The sequence below is a fragment of the Podarcis melisellensis genome (assembly GCF_964234715.1).
Source record: "Podarcis melisellensis genome assembly, chromosome: 3".
Taxonomy (NCBI): domain Eukaryota; kingdom Metazoa; phylum Chordata; class Lepidosauria; order Squamata; family Lacertidae; genus Podarcis; species Podarcis melisellensis.
In genome coordinates, this window is record NC_138530.1 from 43664935 (window position 1) to 43692575 (window position 27641).

The following is a 27641-nucleotide window of genomic DNA, read 5'->3' on the forward strand; positions in this document are numbered from 1 at the left end:
CACACCTAGCGGTCCTGCATCAGATTCCTAAACAGATACTGTTTCCCCCACTTTCAGCTATTTAATTGCACTTAAACTCTGTTTTCTGCTTGCCTCTCACCATGCAAAACTAGCACTGGTTGTGTGGAAGTAAGGAAGAGTGGAAATGGGACGGATGCTCGTGCCTTCAGATTTAGACATGGATGGATCCCACACGGATCCCTTGGGGAGGTCGGCTAACTGGATGATGGCGATCTCAACCTATTAGGAAATTCATCCACATTTTAAAAACATGTGCTGGGAAGCCGTTTAGCGACGCTGCAACTTATGTGGGCGTAAGCCCATGGGGCTTACTCCCGAGTAAACACCCGTAAGCTTTCACTGTCCGATCCCTTTCTTAAAAGTCGCTCCCGGGTTGCCTATTGCCCGGGCTGCGGAGCCGGCGGAAACTCGCAACAGTTATTTTTCAACTTTCCAGAACCAACGGCGTGGACAGCGCAAAGGAGAGCAGTTCGCGTTGATGAAGCTGCGAGGAAAAAGCCGAGGAAGCTGCTGCAGGTGACGCGAGAGGGTCGCACTTTGAGCCTCACCCGCCTCCTTTTCACCTCCTCGCCTCGCTCCCCCTCCCTCTCTCCCCGTGGAAGCACCAAGTTATCTCCCGAAGAGCCTCTGCCGGGCGAGATAAGGCGCAAGGCGGGAACCTGCTCTGGGGTGGCGGCGGCGGCGGCGGCGCGTTTGGTCCGGAGGCGGGAGCTGCGCGAGGGGAGGCGCGAGGGAGGGACGCAGCCCTTCCACTGCGCCAACCTGCAGTCTGGCGGCATCCATGGAGTGGGAGAGGGCGCGCGCCCCTCGCTTCCTGCCGCCGCCGCGTGCGCCCCTCCCTCCTCCCCCTCCTCTTCCTCCTCCCCCCCTGCGCGCGCGAATGTGTGCCTGGCGCTCTCTGGGCCCGCCCTCCTTCCCGTGGCGCCCGCTGCCAGCCAGTGCCGCAAGGAGCCGTTTCGCGCGCCACTCGCTACTCTCGGCTGCCGCCCGCAGGGGGGCAACAAGCGGCGGCGGCTTCCCCCACCCCGCCTCCTCCTCCTCCGCGGGCACTTTGGCGCCTTTCCCCCCCTGAGCTTCCCGCTCTTTTCCCTCAGGAGGGTCTCGTGGGCTCTTCCGCCTCGGCTCTTTGTTTCCCGCCCCAGCCTCCCCCCCCCCCCGCTGCTTCGCCTTCCCGGGGGTTCTTCTTCTTCTTCGCCTCCCTGTTCCTTCTGCCGTCGCCGCCTGGACGTTGCCTTGTCATGTCAAGATGGAAGGCAGGAGCGACTGGCTCGCCTCGTCGTCCCGCCACGAGGGCTTCGAGCAGATGAGGCTGAAGAGCCGACCCCGCGAGCCCTCGCCCAGCCTCACCCGGGTGGGCTCCAACTTCTACAGCTCCGTCAAGCAGCAGGACTACAGTGCCAGCGTCTGGCTGAGGAGGAAAGACAAATTGGAGCATGTAAGCCACTTTTTTTCTTTTGCTCCTCCCTGCTCATTCATTCTCACCAACAGCCCTGCCAGGCAGGCCACTCATTGCCCCCATATGGACAGGTGGATTCAGAACCTCATGAGCTTTCCGCCAGGTGAACCGTTTGCACCCGGGACTCTGTATGGCACAGGTCCAATGGGATCCTAGGATTGTAGGGTCCCCAAGGGTCATCTAGTCTAACCCCCTGCAGTGCAGGAATCTTTTGCCCAACGTGGGGCTTGGACCCAGGACCCTGAGATTAAGAGTCTCCTGCTCTCCCAACTGAGCTATATATAAACATTGGTTCTGAGCATCATCTGTCCCAACCCGGAGCTTCGCCCTAGAAAACCCAGATAGGTTTAACAACATGTGGGGGGTCTTGGGAAGAAGGGTCCCTAAGGCTACAATGTGATGCACAATGGCTTGGAAGTAAGTTCCATTAAACTCAATGGAGCTGTCTTGTCTGCCAAGCGAGCGTGCACAGGATTTCTCTGCAAAAGTGGGAGATGAGGTTCATTTCTCTTTAGGAACAGCAGGACATCAGAATAATTCGAACGGTCTGAATCACAGCCCTTCTGAATTGCGAACATGTCACCCTGTGTTTTCTGTACGTGTATATGCTTAGTTCCCGTTCTGTGGACTATTGTCTACTGCAGACCAATTTCACATCCTTTCCATCTCCATGCATGTACATATGGGACAGCTTCAGCTCATAGCTGGGAAGTTACAGTACCTTTTATGATGTTGCAGAATTCCCCTCCAAGCAAGAACAGGTTGGAATGTGATGGTGATTAGGATACCTGTGTTTTGCTTTTTGCATTCCTTATTTCCTATTTGGAGATGCAAACATTCTGTATTCCAGGCATACTTTCCCTCCCCATCCCCTGTGTGGGATTTTAAGGCAGTGTGAAGTAGATTGCTTTCCAACATCAATTTCTGCAGCAGCAATGCATGTTAACTAAGTGGTTTTGGGACCAGGGAGAAGCTGTGGCTGGCTGCAATGAATATTTTATGGGGGTTTTAAGGTGCTTGGAAATATTCCTGTGGTTCAGATGATTCAGAGCAATGGGCTCTTTTGTTCTTATGTAATTTGTAACAGTAAGAAATTGGATGAATGGCACCCTAGGTTAGCATCATCTGAATAGAGTATTAGATGAAGTCCGTAATTACATTCTCCCCCTCTAGGCACAGATATTATGTTTGCTGCATGCTATTGGGGAAGCATTGTTGGGTTTTACATTGCAGCAGGCTTGCTTAAGAAGACATGCATGCAGTTCGAAGCTGACTTTGTGACATAGAAGACAAGCATGCTGCTTTTATAAAATGCATCAAAAATACTGTAATGCAAGCAAGTTCATTGAAAGAAATACCTGTATCAAAACATGTCTTTTGCAAACCTATTGACTCATTATAGGTGCCCACACATTATTTACACTTTGTTAGAAACTGATTCAGTGCCAAATGATGTAATCCAAAACGCTAAGATACAGCAGTACAATAGCTGGAAGCTACAAAAAGTATTAAATTTCTTATCTGCATTACTATAAAGTATTATTTATTTGGGTGAGATTGCTAGAGGAAAAGATTGAGTGTTCAATTAACCCCCCCCCCCAAAAAAGGTACATGTTTGTGGCCAAATATAAGTTGCAGTCATGGTGATAAATGGCATTGTCAAGATTGATCAACTGTGGGATGTACTGTCCCTCAGCTGTGCTACTAGTATACCTGTCTATCTTGATTCAATAAGACTTGTCAATAGTGGCATGTGAAGTTTAATGAATGGCTGGTGGCTTTGCCTGAAATCTGGAATATAGAAATATACGTTTTCTCAACATTGTGTTGCATCCTATGTTAGTTACTCAAAGTAGACCTATTGAAATTAATGGATATAAGTGAGGTCCATTAATTTCCATGGTTCTACTCAGAGTGCAGCTTAGCGGGATACAACCCACAGACTTTTACATGAACTACCTGTGTAGGTGAACTATCATTTTGCAAATCTTAACATTGCCTATTTCTAATCATAACAGTATGATTACTATCAAAGAAACAGCTAGAAAATTGCAGTGTGGGAACGGAGAACCAGAGTAGCCATATAGGCTCATTAAAACGTTAAAACATTTCTGGTACACAACACCAGCACTTGTTTTATTTAACTTACTTGGATTTGTGAACTGCTGTATAGTGGTACCTCGGGTTACAGGCGCTTCAGGTTACAGACGCTTTAGGTTACAGACTCTGCTAACCCAGAAATAGTACCTCAAGTTAAGAACTTTGCTTCAGGATGAGAACAGAAATTGTGCTCTGGCAGTGAGGTGGCAGCGGGAGGCCCCATTAGCTAAAGTGGTGCTTCAGGTTAAGAACAGTTTCAGGTTAAGAACAGACCTCCGGAACGAATTAAGTTCTTAATCTGAGGTACCACTGTATTGACGATGGATAGCTACTTTTATAAAACAAAATTTTAAAATGTGTATAAACTTATGCAGAAAGTAAGACGGTCTTGTAGTGTCTTTGGAAGATGCTCAGGCTGTCTTTGACAAGAGTTGGAGAATTCTTTGATACAAGATGCACTCATATCCACATTTATCTAGGAGTTTTCCCAATGCACTAATTTCAGTAAATATGGGGTGTTAATGCAATTATTTGACAGTATTGTATAATAAAGCTTGTGTAAATACCGTGACCATTTGAGTTCAATGGCACTAAACTGCGTACTTATTCAGTGGAATGTACTCCCAGGTAACCATACAAAGTATTGTAGCCTTAGTTAAACTCCACGTAGTTTTGTTTGATTTGGCAGAAGGGAGGTTAGGTTGAAATGTAGACTTGGAGCACATAATGGTCCTGCAGCAATGTGAAAACATTTCCTATAACCTTTTTCAGATAGATGTAGTACAGTACAGTGGTACCTCGGGTCCAGACGCTTCAGGTTACAGACGCTTCAGGCTGCAGACTCCACTAACCCAGAAATGGTACCTCAGGTTAAGAACTTTGCTTCAGGATGAGAACAGAAATTGCGTGGCAGCAGCAGCAGGAGGTCCCATTAGCTAAAGTGGTACCTCAGGTTAAGAACAGTTTCAGGTTAAGAACAGACCTCCAGAATGAATTAAGTTCTTAACCTGAGGTACCACTGTATTAATTGGGATTGTGCAGTAATCTATAATTGTGAATGCACTGTAATATAATGCAGTAGCTGACAGAGGGCAATGGGTTGGTGTCATACCTATAGGGCTCAGATGTGGCCTTTTTAAAGGGCCCGCCCCTCAGTTCTGATTTGACAGCCTGTCTTCTGATTGGGTCTACCTCCTTACATAAGAGGCTCTCCTCCCTTCAGTTAGATGAAGACACCAATAAGGGAGGTGTCATCAGCTATTGAACCACTCTTTGAGCAGCAGAGATGATACTCGCTGAATGGAGGCTCCCCACAACAGTGGCAGGAGAGGTAAGATAACCTGGGATACTTGAGACATCAGCTGTTGATGCCCATACCCTGGCCTTGTTACAGCTGAGATAAAGAATAGGTGTCCCTGGATCAAAGTACATCCTGGACCACTGTGGATTTGGGGCATTCCTTTTCTTTTCCTCTAGGGCTTGAAGGTTGAGAGGAAATCCTGATGTTGATTCTGGCCACTATGATACCATGGGTCATGATATCTTTGTGTTTATGGTAAAACTGATGATGGTCCATTGCTCCATGGATAACAGCCATGGAGCTTGTTGGATCTGAAAGAGTAGCCCACTCTTGCTTTTAATAATAGTGACAAAACCTAATATAGCTATGTTTTGCACAGGAGTGGCGCCTCCGTGTCAACATGGTTGTTACCATTCATAATTATCCACATTTTGGGGTCTGTGTAGCACATTACAGAGAATGAGTCTGTGATACATTTATATTGACACTATACTTCAGATATCATATCCAAGTTCAGCTAAGTAAAAACCTTTACCTGATCTCACTGGAATTGCACTTGAGACAAGTTGGTCAACCATATGCTTCTTGTGAAAAATGCCTGTAAGCTAAGGGCAGAGCACACTGAATTGTTTTCAGATTATAAGAATGATTTTCTGATTTGACAGGTTTTAGCCTAGTCAGTATGTACTTTGCAATACACTTACTGAATGATGAGGTCAATATATAGTCAACTAAAGTACTTGTAAATTCAATATGGCTAGAATATGTTGGACAATTTTATCTAAGTTTGTGCACATATGTTCATTATTTCATTATTTGAAATTTCATGGTCTGTCTTGAGAGCTCAAGATATGTTTGATACTAATGAGTAAGGAGATGTTAATAGCTCATAAAAGAACATTACATTTTGTACATTTACGAAAGGTACAAGACCATCTGGTGCTGAGTCATAGAGAAAGACTAGGGCTGCAGTTGGTGTACTGCTCACCTTGCTTGCTTCCTAACTGCCTCTCTGTCCAACAGTGATGTTGGAGAAGCCCAAGGCTGTGGTCCTGGGTGAGCTCAATACCCACACGGGGACCACTACTAGCATTTCTTCTCAGGACTTCATGGCTTCCATGAAAACAATGGGATTGTCTCAAGTGGTCATTAGTCAGACACACTGAGTAGGGCATACTCTCGATTTGTCTTTGCTTCAAATGATGCAGGGTGTGGTCTGAATATTAGGGGCAGGCTATGTAACTCTGTGGCCATGATCAGACTACTGGACTTGCCTGAGAGCACTCCAGTTGGAGAATAGCCTTTACCAAAGGTGCCGTGGACTTAATGAGTTGGGTTCACCTAAGAAGCGTTATCAGTGGAACCCTTGTGCAAAGACTTAACTAATGCAATTGGGGCTTTCCCCCCTTTCCACTCCCATGTGCCCCCTGCCTCCCAAAGTTGTTGGGGGATGGAGAGAGCCCCCAGAACAGTTTGTAGGAAGACAAGAGGTGGGATTGTTCCATCTGGCAAGCTGAAATGCTTGCACAAATGGTATGTAATAGCAACACTGAATTCCACCCACAATGTCTGACCTCCCCTATAAGGATGAGAAGCCCATTCAGTCAGCCCACACCTGGTGGCTTATGGACTCCAAGGGATACCTGAATTCTCTGGGGGATGTTCCAGTGGCTAGATCTAACAATCCTGTCAAAGCTGTGCTCTTGCTATTTTATGGTAAAATGAGGTGTGCTGTTGACATTATCATTCTCAAATGCTGCAGAGCCAATTTTGCCTCTTGGTATTCCTAGGAGCTTTAGATGTTGTAGCAACTGAACAGAGTGCAAATGGCAGAAATCTAACTATGAGGCCAATCATATAATCATGCCTATTGTGTTGCATTATTGGTAGTGAAGACAGCATATTTCACTGTCTCCATTGCATCCTCAAGTAGCCATCCAGTGGAGCTTGTTAAGATTGCTCATCAGTTATCATCTCCCTTAGCTAACCATACAATAATACAGATGTGGACATTGTTGGCTTGCTGTGACTTTTGCAAGGCACTTTGAAGGGGAAGTTGCTCATCTCCATGGAGACATTGATACTGGTTTGAGTTCAAATCCAGTTGAGGTATTCAATGCTACATATAATTCTATTCTGTGAGGTCTGTTTCAGTTAATGTGGCCTGATGACACGGACAAGGAACTTACAGGAATGAGGCAGATTACATGCCATCTGGTTCCTTGTCCTTCTTGGCTGATGAAAGGTAACCATCGGATTCAGGATGTGGTGAATGTATCTTCATGCTGGGAAGTAGTGCATGGTGCCCTTTAATGAAGAAACAGAGCAACTATTCCTGAAAAATCCCACCCTGGACCCAATAGTTTGTCAACTACTATTTGGTTGGTAGCATCCTCTTTTACAATAAATCATGGTATACACTCAACAGACAGTACTTCTAAAAGATAAAGAAGCTATTGCATTGCGTTGTAAAGAACATTACCAGCAACTCATTAACCACAACTCCACTGTAGCTGCCGAGGTCCTCTCACAAATTCCGCAAAAACAAATTGGAGATGAGCTTGCAGGATCTTCAAATCTGGGGGAGTTGTGTACAGCTATTAACCAAATGAAAAACAACAAAGCCGGGGGACCTGATGGGATACCTGCCGAAGTCTTCAAAGTGGGAAGAATTGGATTTACACAATGACTTCACAAGCTAAATGAAAAAGTCTGGGAGAAAGAGGAGATCCCACCAGACTTTAGAGATGCCAAAATTATCAATCTCTTCAAAAGAGGTGATTGAACGGATTGCAGAAACTATTGAGTTGTCTCTTTATTGGCTGCAGCTGGCAAAATTCTTGCAAGGATATTGGCAAATCATCTCCTAACTATACCAGAGGCTACCCTTCCTGAATCCCAAAGTGGTTGTTAACCTTCTAGGGGGACAGTGTACATGATTTTCACTGCTTGACAGCTTCAAGAAAAATGAAGAGAGCAAAACCAACCCCTGTATATGGCCTTCAACACTGTAAATCGTAATGCCCTGTGGACTATCCTTCTGAAAATCGGCTGCCCAGATAAATTTGTGAACATCCTTAGGCTCCTTCATATGACAGCAACAATCATGGATAACAATGGCTCTCAAAGTCAGCCATTCACAGTGGGATCAGGTGTTAAACAGGGTTGTCTTATCACCCCAACTCCATTTATTATTTTCATTGCCATGATCCTACACTTTGTCAAAGGGAAATTTCCCACTGGGGTAGAAATCATATATGGAACAGATGGAAAGCTCTTTAACTTGAGTAGGCTGAAAGCAAAGAGTCGTCTTTGATGATCACTCATAGCTGAGTAAGATTGTCTTCCATAATTCAGGACCCACACGTTCTTCCACAATGGGGACATTGGTTCCCGGGCAGGAGTTGATCACGGTGTGGATTTGCCAAGCATGCCTTCCTCTTAGCACGTTTCTCCCTTGCGTTCTGAGTTCGGGTGTCTTCAAAGTCCATGACACCTTTGGTAAAGGCTGTTCTCCAACTGGAGTGCTCTCAGGCCAGTGTTTCCATGTGCCGGTTCATGACTAGGGGCTTCCAGATTTCACAATCATGCCCCCGTTACCATTTGCCGATTGCCATGGGACTTTTGGGGTTTGGGTTTTTGGAAGACGCCTGTGCATGAATTTGTTTTATGTGTGTAGATCAGTGCATAACTTGTATCATAGAGCTTCAATATTCTGATGACAACATAGTGCGTGCACACTCAGCGGATGACCTCCAAACCATCCTAAATATCTTCACAGAAGCTTACAAAAAGATTGGCCTATCACTCAACATCCAAAAAACCAAATTGCTGCACCAATAAGCACAAAGCAACCCCTCTGCAGCACCACAAATCCAACATAACGGTGTAACGTTGGAAAATGTTGATGTCTTTCACAACCTGGGCAGTTATCTTTCCACAAGGGCCAACAATGAATCATCTGAGCTCTGCGAGTGCAGCTTTCTCCCAACTGAAGTGCAGAGTGAGGACCAGGACATTCGCAGGGAAAGCAAAATGCTTGTTTACAAAGCTATTGTACTACCAACCTTACAGTACACTTGTGAAACATGGACCACTTATAAACACCATCTTCAGCTCCTCAAAAGATTCCATCAACGGTGTCTTCGGAAAAAATCACATATTACTTGGGAAGACAGGCAAACTAATGCCAGTTTACTGGAAGAAGCAAAGATTGCCAGTGTCAAAGCAATGATAATTTAACATCAACTTTGTTGGACTGGTCATGTTGTTTGGATGCCCGATTAAAGTCAGTGAGATGGAAATTGGGAACACTTCTGTTCATACATGCTTCCATTCACACATTCAGGGTCAGTTTCAGAATGTAGTATTGGGAGGCTGCCCCCCAGCAGCTATAGGGTCCCGCAGGATACCAACTTGTCTCCCATGCTGTTTAACATATTTATGAAGCCACTGGGTGTGGTCATTAGGATATTTGGAACAAAGTGCCATCAGTATGCTTATGACATCCAACTCTGATTCTTTTAAACATCTGAATCAGGTGTTTCTGTGCAAGTCCAGAATCAGTGTCTAGGAGCTGGTGGGTTAGATGTGGGCCAATAAATTGAGGTGGAATCTTAGGAAGACAGAAGTGCTGTGAGCAAGTGGCTCTACTGTCCAGGATATAGGTCAGTTACCTGTTCTGGAAGGGGTTACACATTCTCTAAATCAGGCATAGGCATATGGTCATCCCTGACCACTGGTCCTGTTAGCTAGGGATGATGGGAGTTGTAGTCCCAAAACATCTGGAGGGCTGAGTTTGCCTATGCCTGCTCTAAGGGGACAGACAACCCTGAAAGATCATTACCAGTAAATGTATGCAGTACTGAGCTAGGTGTACCAGTGGTCTTGTGTAGCTTCCTATGGGCTATTCTCAGTTTGGTGGTTCACCAAAGCAGCCATGCAAAGAAACTCAAATATCAGTTAGTCATGGAGTGAGCACTATATTCACTTTTTGTAATAAGCTCTTCTTTGGTTATGTAGAATTGGACATTAAGGGCTGTGGTGCTAATGGACAAGAGGAGTGAGTAAACCAGTCAAATTTGGAAATACTTTCTGAAGTTTCAAATGCTTTTGTCCCTCATTCTTCTTATGCAGGATTCTGGGATTAGGGGAAACTTCTCCTGAAAGCAAAGACCAGGCTGGGCTGACTGGGGTCTGAGAGGAACTCACTTTTTTGTCAGAGCAGAAGGTGTCAGAGTGTTGGTGGACACTGGCTTGCTGGGGGGAGGGGGCATCAGCTGGGCTGCTCAGAATCTGGGGCATTGGAAGGGTGCACCACACTCTTGAAAGTCAGTATTGGGACTGAAGCTGCAGTGCTGGAAGGCTATGTTGGAAGCAGAAATTTATTTTTATTCATATGACTAATTCATGGAAAATATTACTTTATTTGTGTGAGATGCGTGCGTATGCACGCACGCACACACACGCGCACACACACGCGCACACACACATACTGTATACGCACTTCTGGGGTAGTTTGTCCACCTTTGGTCCCCACTCTGCTCTTAGCTCTTATTTGTGACTCCTAGAAGCTGTCGGCATGTGACAACGGCCACACTCCAGGGAACGTCTTAGACTAGCTGGCTAAACCAGGTCAGGGTAGCCGATGGGTCTCAAACCCTTGTTGAGTTAGGGGCCTCTTCTGCTTGTGAAGGCAGGCTCTGGCAGATTGAGTGTACAAGACTAATAGTGGGGCTAATGGTCAAGCTCTGCATGAGCTTTACAGGGAAATCTGTACCCGCTGCCTTTCAGGACATCTTTTGGAGAAAAAAAGAATAAGGAGGAAACGCAAGGCAAGTCCAGAGTGAAGTCTTTAAGAGGGTTGGATGGTGTCTTGTACACCTCCTTCTGACAACTGCTGTAGCCAAGATGGTGCCAAATGTATTACTCTGCTCTGCTTTGGACCACATCAGTGAGGCTGGGCACCCCAGGACCTTCATACACACTGCCCAGGCATGTGCCCTGGAGAGGTCACTTTGGACTTCACCCTCCAGAGGCGCACTTCATAGCTACTTGAGACAGATGGATGCCAACAATATTGTTTTAGAGATAAGCACCTAGTTACAATATTGAAGGTCCTCAATACTATTGTTTTAAGGGGCCAAATTAAGCAACACAATTTTTGGAATTCTGATTTAAGTCTAATGGACTAGAGTCAATGTAAGCTTTCATTTCACACACTCCATCTGGATACTGAAAAGCTGACTTTGTGGGGTCTAGCTTCTAAGCCAGAAATCTCTAAGTCTTTCAATGATTGTTCAGTGTGATTTCCACACAACTCAACCCACAGCACCTTGGCATCTGTTGTATCTACAGCTTCCCATGGGCCTAGTATCCACCCTGATTTCATTCATGCAGCTGTTGGTATGTAGGGTAGACTGAAGACAGAACTCACAGTACCCTTTAACTGTAACTGGCAGCTTATGTAATCCTATTGTGCTAAGGTTGCTTTTTGATTGTAATATAAACTCTCTCAAGCCAAAACTATATCTAACATCCAAACAATAAAGTGGAAAGAGGTCAAAAAAGCTCCATTGTTGAGGGAGTTGACAGCTTGAAGGTCTCACAAAAGCAAAAAAAGAAAGTTATTTGATCAGCAAAATGCAGTAAATCATTAAATGTCTTCTCCAGCACGCTCTCTACTATGAAGACATGACTGGAATCAATTGTGAGTCAAATGAGCAAGATAACGTTTCAGCTGAATATAAATGAAATTTTCAACCCTTTTGTATTATTAAAGAGTGCCTAGAAAGAAGGCATATCATAGATGATGTTACAGTAAATGGTACTGTGCAGTAAATGGTATCTTGTATCGGGTAGTGCAACATGATTCTAAAAGTCTGAGGAGGAGCTCAGAACGATATAACCGGAAAACATTTTTTCCAACTCCCCCACATTAGGTTACCACAGTGGGTCTAGTTTTTTTACTAGTAAATGTTATTTCCCCTGATTTCTGATCTCAGCATTACCCCAAGGCAGATTCAGATGAATCACAGGCCAAACCCACCCAAGAGAGTCCTTGGAACCTCCTTTTACATCCTGAGGGTGTGGCTTTCCCATCATCTTCAAACTCCACCACAGAAGATGATTGCTCTGCAGCTTCTCCTTCATAACCATGCAAGGGTATGCAGCTGGAGAACCACTGAAGGCCCTTTAAAGGATTACAAACAGTTCTGCCAGCGGGTGGGGGAAGAACCACTGGAAGCTCAAGCTGTGCCAGCCTTCGCAAGGCTTCAAATAACTCTGGTCTTTCTACTGCTCAGCAAGCAGAGCACACTCAGAGCTACCCATGGTTTTGATTGCTGCTCACTGGAACCTGCCAGGACTCAGCCTGACTTGACTTGACCTGATCTGACTTCTTATAGCTGGACTTGCCTCAGCCTGACTGAGTTTGACCTAAGCTACTTGACTGGGCCTGTCTTAAAATCATTTGACCCATAGTACCCTGGCCCATCCTGATTAAGAACAATTGATCTGCTTGAGTGGGCCCCACCTGAATCTGCCCAACTTACCTGCTTCTTCCCTTAGATCAGGCATGGCCAAACTTGGCCCTCCAGATGTTTTGGGACTACAACTCCCATCATTCCTAGCTAATAGGACCAGTGGTCAGGGGTGATGGGAATTGTAGTCCCCAAACAGCTGGAGGGCCAAGTTTGGCCATGCCTGCCTTAGATGGTAAGGAAAGGGGGTTATTGAACATTCTGGCACTGGGCAACCCTCCACCTGAAGACCACTTTTCTTGTTCCCCCAGACCCAAACATCCTAACACAGTTGGGGGTGAGGGGATGAAATTAGGTTGCTTCTGTCTCTCAGTTAGTGACCACACATACAGAAATCCCCCTCTACCTGTATTAACCTTCAGAGTCATCCAGCAGTTCTTTACTTGCCAAGGCTGTATTTCTGAAGAGCCGGCAGCAGAGCAAGAAGCGCCATTACTCAGTGGTAGAGCATCTCCTTTGCATGCAGAAGGTCCAGGGTTCAGTCCTTGGCATCTCCAGGTGGGGTTGGGAGAGCCCTCTGTCTGAAGCCCTAGAGAGCCACTGCCAGTGAAGACAATACTGAGCGAGATGGACCAAGGGCCTTGCTCAGTATAAGGCAGCTTCCTATGTTTGGGATGGATTCAGATGACCCATTTTGTAGTGTCTTCTGTAGTGAGTTACAGTCAGCCACACCAGGATCAAAACGAAATGGGCTTGCTTGAAGCTTTCTGATGGATTTTGACACCAACATGATTTTTGGCAAGTTATGTTGTTTTTTTAAAGTGCTGTTACATAACATAATTGTCAGAATCGATCAGGTGCTGATCCCCTTTTGAGCTAGAATGTAAACTGATCCTACAATATAGTGGTTGCAAAAGTGATCAACAGGTCACCCTTAGTGTCTTGTACCTCTCTTCCTATATCTCTCATATGGCGTTGGACTTAAGGTTCCTAACTTGCTGTGCTAAAATATGTACTCCAGTTGCTGAAAGCTTCACTTCCCTCTGTGAAGGAGAGTTCCACTTTTCCTGCAGTATTCTTAGGGCATTTTAGAATTTATTTAGGATTTAGGTGGGTTCAGGCTTTTGAGTGAGGGCAGTGCTTTGTTTTACTTTCCAGTAAAACATTTCTTCTGTATCCTCCCTGGCTGTCCAGGCTTCATCTGCGAAAAGCCCCATGGGAAGTTTGGCTGCATGATGTCATCCCCTGGTTTTAATTGAAGTGCAGGTATATAGGAAAGCTGCAGAATGCAGACCACTGGTGAAATTATTTGTAGATTGAAAGAAATGATACCCGCAAATACCTCTCAGTCACATCAAAATAAGGTAACAGTGACAAAAACCCATGGGAATTTTGCTTAAAATTTCTCTCTCCCTTTGACAATTTTCTTATGCAATTTCTTTTCTCATTAATTGATGGAGATTTTATTTTATTTTATTTTTGGTGGGGAGTGGGAAACAGGATAAATTTCTGGCATGGCATTATTAATAAGTGCAATTTAATAACATTTGCTCTGATAAATGTGAAGATTTTCCCAGAATGATCAATGAGCATTTGTAGCAATACTGATGTAATCCAGATAAATTCTAATTTGAGATCATAAAAATAAATTAATTGGAGGACACAAGAATCTGCAGAGGAATCAGCAAAACCCATCCATGCCTTCCTTCCCCCTCCTCCTGAATGGATCCAAGCCAATTGCAGTTGCAGTTAATATTGTTACATTTTTAAAATGCATCTCTCCATTTGTAGATAATCATTACTGCCTTTTAAAGTACAACAGAAGCAGAAGCTTATTTAAAGATATAATGGTGGAGATGGATGTTTGCTTGGTAAAAGAGATGAATGCCTAAAGGTTCCAAGTAGCCTCGTGCCAATTTCTGGTTAAGCTTGCTTTATTATAATTACATTCTTTGTAAAAGGCTCTAATTCCATGTATTTTTCTAAAACAATAAAAACAGCAGGGTTCCTTTTCCAGTTATTGCAATAATAATTAAAACCAACATGATTGTTATAGGAAATGAGACATGGCAAATTGCTAAAAAAAAGTTTTAACAGTAACTTAAGGTACAACAGTAATCACCTTTGTACCAGACTCAGAGGGGTGTATGTGTGTTTTCAATGGATTTGGTGAAAGTGTCTTTCTCTCTGGCCCTGCTAACTTTTGCCTTTAGAATGATGCCAGTGTCGCCCTGCAGCTGCAGACCTCCTCCTTTCAACTATAAAACAGGCAGACAGGCCTGCTGCCCGTGGAATCCCCACTAGTGGCAGCCCACAGAAAGCCCAGAAATGCACAAGGAGGTGGAGTTGATGATGAAGAAGAAGAATTTGGATTTGATATCCCGCTTTATCACTATCCTAAGGAATCTCAAAGCAGCTAACAATCTCCTTTTCCCTTCCCTTCCCTTCCCTTCCCTTCCCTTCCTCCCCCACAACAAACACTCTGTGAGGTGAGTGAGGCTGAGAGACTTCAGAGAAGTGTGACTAGCCCAAGGTCACCCAGCAGCTGCATGTGGAGGAGCGGGGACGCGAACCCGGTTCACCAGATTACGAGACCACTGCTCTTAACCATTACACCACACTGGAGCAGCAAAGGGCTGAACTAGCCTAGAATTCACTCGATTCACATGACAGGATTGAGCCTGATTTGGGTCCAATCCCTGTAGCAATTTCAGGATGACACAGTGATTTGCATCCCCCACCACACCAGCATGTGTGGCAAGCCTGCAAATGTAGCAGTAGCTCCACCGCACCATTAAAAGCCTGTGTGAAGAGGGATCCCTTGTTTCCATTACGTTTTCTTTCTCAACAAATTGCTAAGTCTTACGTTCCGATTCATTCATACATTATGCACACTTCGTATCAAACTTTTGTAATTAAAATTGTAGAGATAATAACAGAGTGATTCTTTCGTCCCACTGTGCATACGTAATATAGAAAAGTATCACAGACCATCAGTGCAGGAAATGGATGCTTTATGCATATAATTTCCCTCTCTTCAAGTTGCCCAACACTTTCTGAATTAGTACTGGGTGAAGTTTCTTAATTTGCCATGGACACATTCCTGGTGTGCACTAGGCCTGTATCCTGTGCACAAAGGATTGGTGGCTGCGCGGGTGGGGTGGGGGTTAGGAAACAAACCACCGCCTCTACAAACAAATTAATTACTGTCTGGAACAATTCTACAAATACAGCTCAGTATTCTCAAGATGATTTAAAATCTGCAGAATCTTTTATAGATTCCTAAAAGTCCACTTGAGAATCCCTGGCAGGATTATTCTGCTTTGGAAAAACATGCCATTGGTATTTCTTTTCTGCATAATGGTTTAGGGCCAATTCTAAGTATTTGAGTCAACCGCTTACCTGGAAAAACATTGGGGAAACAAGACATTTTCAAATGGTTATGGTCAATATAGTACACCCAATCTCTTAGTCTAATATACTGTACCTCTCTGTATGGCAGCTGATATAAAACTGCTTCTTGGTGGCCCGGCTTCTACATCTCATTGGGGAAGGATAAAATCACTAGCATGTATGTTGTCTGGATCATGCGATTACTCATTGTGCCAGCAGCTCCAGTAGATGGGCCAACCTGGTAAGGTAAATAACTCCATGATAAAGTACAGCTGTCGCAGTGATGATGTGTAGATTGTCACTACAGGTGGGTTGACTGTGTTTCATCAAGCTGAGAGCTTATTACAGGGACTAGGCTCTCTTTAATTTGCAGCCTAAAACTAACGGAAGCAACAGAGGAGGTTGTAAATCCCAGATGATCTGTTATCGACAGAGGAGGGAAACCCAGAGGTCTAATTGCTTAACTCCTTTGCAGGTTTAGAATGCTGGCTGCTCCACAGTGGCAACCGTGACAAGCAATTTATTTGCTTTAAAATCCATTGCGATTACCAAAAAATAAAATCATGTCAGTAGTATGTTTAAGAGGAATACACTGTGTTACAGTCAGCACAGGAAGCTGGTATAAGAAAAGAAATAAATTCTGTTGAAGGAGGACAAAATAATGAAGGACAAATGAACTAGAAATTGTTGGGGTGGGGCAGTTGCCATGATTTCCAAATGGTGATTCTATTTTTGCACTTACTGCCATCTATCTTCTTAATAAATGGTTAGTTACATTAAAATTTAAAAGAAAGTGCTTACTTATAAAAGACCTTCATTACATTTTTCTCTGCTGTAACAGTTTAACTTCTCAATAAAAAGTGGATGACGGATGGAAGGGTTGTCTTCATCCTGCCAAGGCAATAAACAAAGGCATCTGCACTGTTCGGAGATTTCATACTTCCTTGGTCTTCATGTTTTATTCTCTTTTAATTGGAAATGAGCACCTGCTCATATATTACTTAAGCTACCAGTCACAAACAAACAGCAGACACGCTGTTTCCTCTTGGGATGAATAAATTATGTGAGCAAGTGAAAGAATACACGGATGTGTCTGTGTCTGTGGCTACATAGATATGCTTTTCAGTGAGTGACAGAAAAGGCACTCTGTCTGCAATTCTGTTTCTGTTGTTTCACGTAGTCAGTTTCCTAAAGGAGAAGAAAGCCAGTGAGGGAACACACAATTATAATCTATGGCAAGGGGAGGGGAGCTGCTGCTGCTGCTGCAGCAGCAGCAGTAATACAGCTTGCCCTGTCCCTTCCTGCTGCTGTGTGGCGTAAGCAGAGGTTCACTATGGCATCATTCTGTGTGAGGCAAGCAAGCCAGAGCTTCATGTGTTTCTTGGGTCCAAACTGTGTGACTTCTGTGTTCATACTTCCCACAGTTTCTAAATGGTAAATGCATCTGCACGACCCTCAGGTAGGGTCCATACTATGTTAGTGAGGAAGGGATATTTTGGGGGAGGGATATTTTAAGAGTGCCGTTTTCCCACTCTGCACTGCCCTCCCCACTGCTATTAGTCTCTTTGTGGGGAGTCATTTACATATCCCATATGGGAATATGGTAGCTTCCCTCACAGCAAATAACAGCTTGGGAGGGCAAAATGTCATTCAACCAAGGAAATGGCAAAAGAAGCAACTGCATTTTCTGTGAACCGAAGCTGTGGGAGATTATGGGGCTTCCAATGAAGGGATGTAGAACCCTACATTCTCACTCCCCAATCTCCAAATGCTAGCATGGCAGTCTTGTATGAAGGCTTTGCCTCCTGCTAGGAAACAGCTATGTTACTCAGTTGCCCACCATTTTGTGGATGAAGGGCAGGGGGCAGAATGGTTGGATGCTGTACAAGCAACAGGCTTGAGTGAGAGAGGAAGAAGAGACAGAAAGAGCTGCAGACGTAGGATCGGCAGCTGAGGAGGAGGTTGCAACAGATTCACAGGAGTTTGCCGGTCCTACTGTATTCAGCTCCCCTTGTCCCTTGTCTCTTGTCTCCAAGGGCATGGAGGGCTTTGCATGTAGCAGAGCAAAGGGCACAGAGAACACAGGAGCCCCGTCCCTGTCTGAGTTTAACACTGCTGAGAAAACAGCCTGCCGGGGTGGAGACTTACGGGGAAGTGACAACTGCTTTACCAGGGCCAGTTTTGCCCGTAGGTTTCTCTGTTTGTATTTTGTTTCCTTGGATAAAGATTAAACTTTACTGCTTGTCTGTGTGCTGACTTGCAGCTGAACCAGCCCTGACAGCTGTAATTTAAGGGGCATAGAGTAAATATGGCTCATATTTCTGGTAAAGGTTCTGCTAGTTTTGCCTGCATTTGACAGAAGGGCATCCAGAGCTTCAAATTTTATTTCGAATTGCTCTGGGAGCCTTTTGGATGAAGGGCAGTGTGTGTGTTATTTCAAATCATTAATGAGTGGGGTGTGTGTGTGTTGTAGCTCAGTATCGGAGCATCTGCTTTGCCTGCCAGGTTCAATACCCAGCATCTCCAGGTAGGGCTAGGAAAGTTCTCTGGCTGAATAGCTGCTGCCAGTCAGTGTGGACAATACTGACTCGGTATAAGGTAGCTTCTAATAATGTAGTTTAGGGGACCCTCCAGAGTGTGCGGGAGTTTTTTCTCTGTGTTTTGCAGGTGTACAGTATTCTGTAGCATGTCACTGATGCAGCAGTAACTGTGCTGGACTGTGCACATAACATTTCACTTTCTTAGTTGTTCTGCAGTGCTCCTGTGCCGTTGTTGCATTATTGTGATCTGGAAGGGCACTCTTGCACTACTGCACAACAAAAGCAGGGCAAAAGAAGTAAACCAGAACAATTGTGATATAAATAGTTACAGGATTTCAGCTGGGCATTAGGGGCCATGCACTGATTAGAAACCAAGCAGTATGTCTGGTGCGGAAGTGTACGTGAACAGAAACTAATTAGGTGAGGAAGACTTAAGTTCACATATTCTTTCAAATGAATTAGCCAAGCTTTTGATGGCAGGTTTCTAGTTCTTTGTAACTGGGGGGAAAAACCACTGCTGGAACTTCAACAGTACTTTAGCTTTCTTTTCTGATAACTCTCTGCTAATATAATGGGATGCTTTATTTAGTGGATATGTCCCCTCCACTTGACATTTAGGGTGCCCTTTCTACTTGTCATCCTTCCTATCTACCTTTACTCACCTTTTAACATTATAACTTGGCCTTCTCATTAAGTCCCTCCAAGTGACGTATTTTAAAATACTTCCCTTCTTTGAAATGCTTTCTACAACCACCTAGTTTAGACTTCTATATTAAGAGTGTATTGGTGAAGTTGCCTACACCTCCTAGCCATCTTCTTATTCATGGGCAATGAAAGACTTTGGCAGTCACACAGCTCTCATTTCAGCCTCTGTGTGTACTGAACGAAGTGCAGATATTTTTGTATGGGATCTCATTCTTAACTTCAGTTTCAGCATACAGTGAGCTCTCTAGAGAGCTGGGCATTTTAACAATTCTGAGTGAAACTAATATCTTTGGGAGTTTCCAGCCAATTAACTAACTCAGCTTTCATCTGCCTCAGCTTCTGTGCTCTTAGGTCTTTCTGATTAATTGCTCCAGGCTGTTCTGCTGGTGAAGTGTTTTTAAAATTTTGTGCTGATCTGTTACTTTTGATGCTGGACTCACTACTAAGCTATGATTACAATCTTTCCAGAGTTGCTGTTTCACAGGGCTAAAAGCAACATAAGAGAGAAGACTTCATACTGAGTAATACAATGACCAGACCACCACCATTACTGTTAGCTGCAGGAGAGCTTTTTAATCATCTAAGCTGCTTCTTCAGAAGATGACTTTAGGGCATCAGATACCCGAGTTTCACTGGAAATCAGTGGTGTTCATTCTCCTGACATTTCTATTACAGTGGTACCTCGGGTTACAGATGCTTCAGGTTACAGACTCTTCTAATCCAGAAATAGTATCTCAGGTTAAGAACTTTGCTTCAGGATGAGAACAGAAATTGGACAGGGGTGGGAGGCCCCATTAGCTAAAGTGGTACCTCAGATTAAGAACAATTTCAGGTTAAGAACAAACCTCCAGAATGAATTAAGTTCTTAACCCGAGGTACCACTGTGCGTTGAATCTAGTTTCAAAGTTTTTATTCATTAAATGTCAAAGGGATTGAGACATGCTTTACTATTTTAAATACTTCTGAAAATGCCACCCCATAGCTATTACATATTTCCTCCAACGATGTTGCTCAATTCCCACAATATTGCTATACACCACCCCAATCTCTGCCAAGTGGTGCATGAGATTTCAAGGGTTGCAGGTGTGCGCTCCCCAGGGTCTGTGTTCCCTTTTGGGACAATGAGGCGCACCAGAGACTGTGGCATCATTGCGATATATGGTTTATTTGCACATATATACAATCTGAACCTAAATGATGGGATTGCAGAGCATTCACATTCAAAGCAGGCCCAGCCTCCTCCATAAGTGCAACATTGGATTCAAAAAGAACAGCAAAAAAGCTATCCTCTCCGTTTCTGTTGCAGCTTGTCCCAGCTAGCCTCCATTGTGTTCTGTCTCCTCCTTCCACTTGCAAAACTGAGGTTTTTTTCCTGTTTGCTTATGTTATCCACCCTGACATCCTAAACCCCTTTGGTCTCTTCCCATCAACCCACAGCTGAAAGAGGCACCCCTCACCTCCTTGTCTGACAGTGTTTGCTCTCTCTTGGTGGTTTCATTGATGGGCCATCACTTAGCTAGCCCTGGCTGCCAGCCTGACTTGTTAGCATAAGCTAAACCCAGGAATTTCAGTGTTTGGCACAGTTTAATCAAACCTTGATTATTTCTAACTCTTATGGGCTACTTATGCCCACAAACCCCACACCCAAGATCTATAACCATATGGTACTAGTTTATTTGTCTCTAAATGCAATTTTTTACATGCGAGATATATTAAGCTTCAAGTAGGCAAAACAATACATGGACTACTGGTGAACTAAGTAGCAACGAGAAAGCTCCGGTGGTATTGTGGCTCAGAACAGATATTAATTTTTAAAAATCCTGTCATTTGACTGTTGAAAAGACAAATAATCTGTCTTAATCCTAGTTTCCATGTCGTTTGTGCTCACTGCAGAGTTAAATGAAGTAAGTCTTCAAATGTTGCACTGCTCATGTGAATATGTCACTCATGTGGACAGTTAGACATAGTAGTTGGTCCAGATTAGTAACATCTGCACAACCTTTCATGCCTTCTTTTGTCTGCTGTCTCATTTGTGACAGCTTTCCCCATGTGGTCTGGTTAAACATTAAACCACATCATTATGCAAATATATATATACAAAATTTCCCCCTGCTTCCACTATCATTTAGCCAGGTCCTAACTTTAAGACAGTGCATAGTAGGCAAAGTGATAGCCATTGTCCAGCACCAGACCCACTGCCAGAGGAAACATCAAATATTCCATTTGACTGTAGACTGAGGAGTGTGCATGTGCCTAAACACAGCTTTCACTTATACAGCTTCCTCACTTACTGTTGTATGCAGAACAGGAAGGAAGTGACAAGGAGCACAGATGTGGTGGGAAAGCTGATGGGATAAAGGAGCGGGAGGTGGGGGAGAGAAGAGCAATGCACAGTTAAATGAGATTGTAAAAGCCACAGAGCTGCAAAGCTGTTGTAAATTATATGACCTGCAGAAGAGTGGTATTTGTATAGAAAAGCAGCATTGCAGAATTTAAGGGGAAATAAACTTTGTATTAATAAACGCGGGCGGTGCTGTGGTCTAAACCACTGAGCCTAGGGCTTGCCAGTCAGAAGGTTGGTGGTTTGAATCCCCACAACGAGGTGAGCTCCCATTGCTCAGTCCTAGCTCCTGCCAACCTAGCAGTTTGAAAGCATGTCAAAGTGCAAGTAGATAAATAGGTACCGCTCCGGCGGGAAGGTAAATGGCATTTCCATGCACTGCTCTGGTTTCGCCAGAAGTGGCTTAGTCATGCTGGCCACATGACCCAGAAAAACTGTCTGCGGACAAACGCTGGCTTCCTTGGCCAGTAAAGCGAGATGAGTGCTGCAACCCCAGAGTCATTCACAACTGGACTTAACTGTCAGGGGTCCTTTACCTTTTTAAACTTTGTAAAGGAAAGACAAGATCAAACAATTGTTTTTCTAAAAAGAAGTTCCCTGTTCATTTCACCAGTAGTGTTTTCACAGAATAATGTAGTTAGGACTAGATGCCATCCATTTTCTTCATTGTTTGTTAGCTTAAAAGTCAGTAGCTCGAAATAGCAAAACTCTCCCTGTCTCACATTCATACCTGTAATAGAGAGAAGGTGAAAATGGAGATAATGTGAGATGCAACTCAGCAAAAAGAACATGTGTTAGTGGAAACTTGTGATTACGGGAGGAAAAACCTGCCATTTGCTGAATGGAACTCTGAATATGGCACCCTCTCAATACAAATGAATTTATTGTGTGCATTCATTGAATGCATCCTGTGGTTCCTTGGCTGAGCTGCTAGTGAGGGAATGGAATTAATTTCATATAATTATTTGAACTAATCACCCAAGTCTTTGACTGCAGAACTACAAAAACATACACCAAGTTCTTCTTCTAGAGGGGTCTGGGCCAATCAAAGCTACTTGTGGTCTGACCTGGTACAGAGTTAGGTATCCCTAAGTTGATTGATTTTTTTGAAGTTATGTGCATCTAATTCTGCATAGGAATGGGCTGTGTCCCACATTCGTTATTTATTTGACTGCGAAAAACCTCCTGAGAGAAGAATCACAGAAGAGAATAGGAAACTGGATCTGAATAACTTTACTAATACCCATGTCTGGGATTTGGAGAACATCCTTTCCCTTTCTTTCTAAATATTTATTAATTATAATGATTATTGTGTCAGTACGAAAGAATAAAACAAGTAAAAGTAATGGCAACATGCATTCAGTAATTTAGATTTAAATACCCGAGAAAATTGAAACATCTCCCATACAGCTCTGTTCCGGAATTCTAATGAGCTGGCTTGTGCAGCTAATTCTAGAACTGCAGCAGCTATTGTAGTGAGAAAGCTCTGTCCTGAGCCCCTATAACATACATTGAAGAGACCTAGAGTGGGGTTTTATTCGGCTGACACTCCTTGCATCTACAAAATAATAATAATAATAATTTATTATTTTGACCCCGCCCATCTGGCTGGGTTTTTCTAGCCACTCTGGGTGGCTTCCAACAAAAAGATTACAAATACATTAAAACATCAGTCATTAAAAACTTCCCTAAACAGGGCTGCCTTCAGATGTCTTCTAAATGCCATATAGACATCTGATGGGAGGGTGTTCCACAGGACAGGCGCCACTACCGAGAAGGCTCTCTGCCTGGTTCCCTGTAACTTTGCTTCTCACAGTGAGGGAACCACCAAAAGGCCCTCAGCGCTGGACCTCAGTGTCCAGGCTGAACAATGGGTGTGGAGATGCTCCTTCAGGTATACTAGTATACAGAAGCTGACTGTACAGTACTGGAAACCTGGCTGTTTGGTGGAAATGAAAACTGAGAGGAATGGAATGGAATGGCTCTTTCTGGGAAAGTGCTGGAACTCTGAACAGGAGCATTCCAGAGTGGAAGTCCTACTTTTTGTATTGTAATACATTACTGCCACCTTAAGTTCCTACTGGGTACATTTTGCACATACCATTTTATAATAATAATAATAATAATAATAATAATAATAATAATAATAATAATTGTACCCTGCCCATCTGGCTGGGTTTCCCCAGCCACTCTGGGCAGCTTCCAACAAAAAGATTAAAAATACATTAAAACACCAGTCATTAAAAACTTCCCTAACACTTAAGCCTTTTAATATCAGAAAGTACACCACTAGTCAATACATGCAGTTGTCTCTTTTCTTCCATCTTTTCTCCCATAGGCGTAGCTTAGGAGAGCAGTTTTGAGTGGAAAAACAGTGTCATGGGAAACCAGACCCATTTCAACTTTTTACCTTTCACCGGAAGCCTCTGAGGCTGCTTTCCAGCTTAAAAAACCCCACAGAGAAACAGAAAGTTTAGGGGCTGATATGCACAACTGCATTAACATCTCATTTGGGTCTCAGGCAACTGTGAAGGTGATCTGTTACCACAATCTACTTCAGAAACAGTTCCAAAGAAAGTAGCTGCTGGAATGTGAATTAAGCACTTTTGCCACCTAGTGGTGTTCAGCTGTAACTTCAGTTTTCTGTAGGAGCAGCAGAACAAAGAATGTTCATCTTTTTGTGTGCTTAGGCCAGTTTGCATGGTTGAATGTCGCAACACAACAACAACATCTGACCATTAGAAGGTGTGTCAGCAGTGTGGGACATAAAGACACCAGCAAATCGCGCACCCCAAAACTCCAAGGGGGGAACCCTTGTGGAATAGGCCCCCAGCAGCGTGGAAGCGGCCGATCCACTCTTCTGGACAGAGAGAGAGAGAACGACGAGCCGCTAGCGCGATTTGGGAAAGTGCCGACTCCACAACGTGACGCCCTGAGCTTCTACTGTGAACGGCGACGGGCCCCCTGAAGATAAGAACGGGGTTCCCAGCGTGTGTAGGGTTTGTCTAGCGACGTGCTCTTCGCAAGGCACGAAGTTTGTTTAGAAGCTGGGAGGCGCCCGGACGTCCTTTTTTTTTCTGTACGTCTTTCTTTTCTCATCAGTTTTTACGTGGGATTTTACTCGGCAGCGGACTTAAGATGGCGCAGAGGAGGAGTTGCAGGAGTGAAGAGATTTGTGACCAGTCTGACTGAGTGAGTGAGACCCGAGTTGGTATTTAGTACTGAGTACCCGCTTTAACACAGTTAACGGGGTAAGGACGTATTTTAACTCAACAAATTATGTTTAAGTATAACGACGCCAATTGAACCTCTGGGTATCTGTCGCACTCTGAGTATTTGTTACCTCACCGGCGAGGTCTGTATCGTTTACGTTGCCTGACTTATATATATTATTTGCATTGAGCTCCTCCGGCATCCCTGTGCTCCCTCCATTAAGGAAATTTAGACTGAGGAAGGACAAAGAGCGGAGAGTCCACGTTAAGGGTGGCAGAGGGTATAGAGTGACTGGAAGTCAGAAGAAGATTCAAAAAGACTTCTCCTTCAGCCGCCCCTCAGCCCCCCAGACTCTCACTTCGAGCGGTAACCTTCAAGCGGTAACCTTCTTTTGCAGTGGGAGTTGGACCCAGAGCGGGCTGAGTAGCGTAGCACTTTTTTAATAAGGACAATCCGGCTTGATTTTTGAGGTTAAAGCGACGCTGAGTGGGATATGGACTGAGACCGTGAGTCATAGAGAGGAGATTCCTAGCGGAGTAATTGGAGCAATTTAAAGGGAACGTAAACTGGACTCACAGGACAATAAGCTGCTAAGGACAATACGCCTTTAAGAGCTACGAATCTCCATCTCCGGTGTGATACAGGTGTGGATAGTTAAGGTGGTAAAAGAGAAGATAGAGGGAAGTGAAAGAAAAAACCCGGGTGCCGTGTGAAACCAACATATACTCTCCAACTGGCACCTCCCCCCGGGAATACAACGGAAATATTACGGAACTACCGCCACCCGGTGTCCTGGGACTGAGTGTGTATGTGGTTTATATATACTGCTTTAGTGGGAGTTCTTAGAGGGAAAGAAGAAAGATTGGGATATAAGAGGAAATTAGTAGAGGGGAAGGTTAGATAAGTTGACAATGATGGGGAAGGAGGGGAAAGATGGGAAGAAAGCGGGTGGGACCCCGGGGGAGAGAAAGACATCTCGTCAGGAAGAAGTCAAAGACTTAGACAATCTATGGGCAAAAATAAAGGAAGAATTTAAGCAAAATGAACTATATATGGAAAATAAGCTAGGGGAGATACATGAGTTGATTGACAAAAAAATAGAAGGGGCAGTAGGAGAACTCTCAACCAAGATTCAAGACCTATCTGTAAAATCTAAAATTATCGAGGAGTCCAACAGGAAACTACAGAAAGAGATGAGGGAACAGAAAAAAGAGACAGGGAAGATGAAGGAAGAGTTAAGAGAGTTAAATAATTCACAAGACAGGATTTGGGACAATCTTGCCATGGCAGATATGCGACAAAAGCAGCTTCATCTAAAATTTAGAGGAGTGGCAGAGGAAAGAAATGAGGATATAAGGAAGAAAATGATTAAGGAGCTCTCTAAATGGCTGGGTCTGAAAGAAGAAGAGATAGCCTCTACGATAGATAATGCATTTAGAATGTCAAGACCACAGCATTTAAAAATTAATAAATTCCTGGGGGATTGCTTGGTGATATTTAACTCATTGGAAATGAGAAATTTAATCTTAAGGACGAGCTACCGCAACAAATTAAGAATCGAGGGTAGGCCTATTATTATCTACAAAGAAATTCCAATTAGGTTGCTACGAAAAAGAGAAGGTTATAGGCAAGTGGTAGCCGTTCTAAAGAGAAACGGAATACAATTTAGGTGGGAGTTCCCAGAAGGGATCGCTTTCTTCTATAAAGATAAAAAATTCAGACTGACGGATACACAGGAGGTGGAGAAATTTATGAGAAGGTATGAAAGAGAGCTGGGAAAGGCAGAGTATAGAGCAAGGGATAAGGAGGAAGAGAGAGGGAGTGGACAGGAGATAGAGGAGGGGAGGGGGGAGAGGATGACGGAATTGGGAGAGAAGATGACAGACTCAGGAGATGAAGATGATGAAGCCGTGGTGGGAGCAAGGGCGGCAGAAGAGGAGGGGCTCTTAGGAAATAAAGGCGTTAGATTTTAATTTGAGACTTCGCTTAGTGGCAAAGTAGTCGAAGAAAATAAATAACAGTGGACACTTTAAAACTTTTATCATGGAACGTGAACGGGCTGAACGAGAAAGTTAAAAGGAATAAAATTGAGAAAGTTCTGAAAAACAAAAAATGTGATGTAATCTGTTTCCAGGAAACGCACATTGCTAAGAAACATAGACATATTTTGGTGAATAAGAAATTGGGAGTAGAATTCATTAACTCGGATGTAAATAAGAAAAAAGGAGTGGTAATATATGTTAAAGAAAAGTGGGAGCCAGTACAAATTTGCAAAGACGAGGAAGGGATTCAACTAAACTTCCGGGCGGGAAAAAATCAACGTAGTGACAGTCTATGCCCCGAATACAAATAAAGTAGAGTTTTTTGAGAAACTCGAAAGTATACTGTTGGAATTGGAACCTTATAAATTAATTTTGCTCGGAGATATGAATGGCGTGCCAGTACCGAGTTTGGATAGAAGTGAAAAACAGGGGGTCACAAACTCCCTAAATCCTTTAGTGACTTAGAGGAAAATTTAGATTTAATTGACATTTGGAGGTATAAAAACCCCACTACTAAACAGTTTACTTACTACTTAGAACCTCACCAGAGCTGGGGCAGGATTGACCAGATATGGGTGACAAGGGCCCTCTCGTGGAGAGTCAAGAGATGTGAGATACAACCTAGGACCCTCTCTGACCACTGCCCCCTGGTTTTGGAAATAAAAAATGAATTAAAAGGACAGTTTAGGTGGAGGATGAATGAATATTTATTTGAATCCGAAGAAGTGGTGGAATTGGCTAAAAGTACCCTGAAAAATTATCTTGAGTTAAATTTGAATAAAGATACCCCAATAGAGACGGTGTGGGATGCCAGTAAGGCAGTACTAAGGGGTTTTTTAATACAACAAAATAATTATAGAAGGAAGCTAAGGGAAAAAAAGAAGGAAGGTATTCTGGCCCAATTGAGGAATTGTGAAAGGAAATTGACCATAAACCCGACAGATGAAGAGATCATCCGAGCTACGAAAGTGCTGCAGTCCCAATATTCAGCCATATTAAACCAAGAGGTAGAACAGAAAATCAAATCTACGAGACAGAAATACTTCGAG

The 27641-nt window shown here is 43.8% G+C and overlaps 1 protein-coding gene across 1 annotated transcript in view; it reads left to right on the forward strand.

Annotated features, from left to right (window-relative positions):
• Positions 1-1229: 1229 nt before the first annotated feature.
• PLD5 (phospholipase D family member 5) overlaps positions 1230-27641 on the forward strand; it is a 109427-nt gene continuing 83015 nt past the window's right edge. Inside the window, exon 1 of the mRNA XM_081905824.1 lies at positions 1230-1456. Within this exon, the coding sequence (XP_081761950.1) occupies positions 1268-1456 (189 nt within the window). The 5' untranslated portion in view covers positions 1230-1267. The remainder of the gene's footprint in view (positions 1457-27641) is intronic.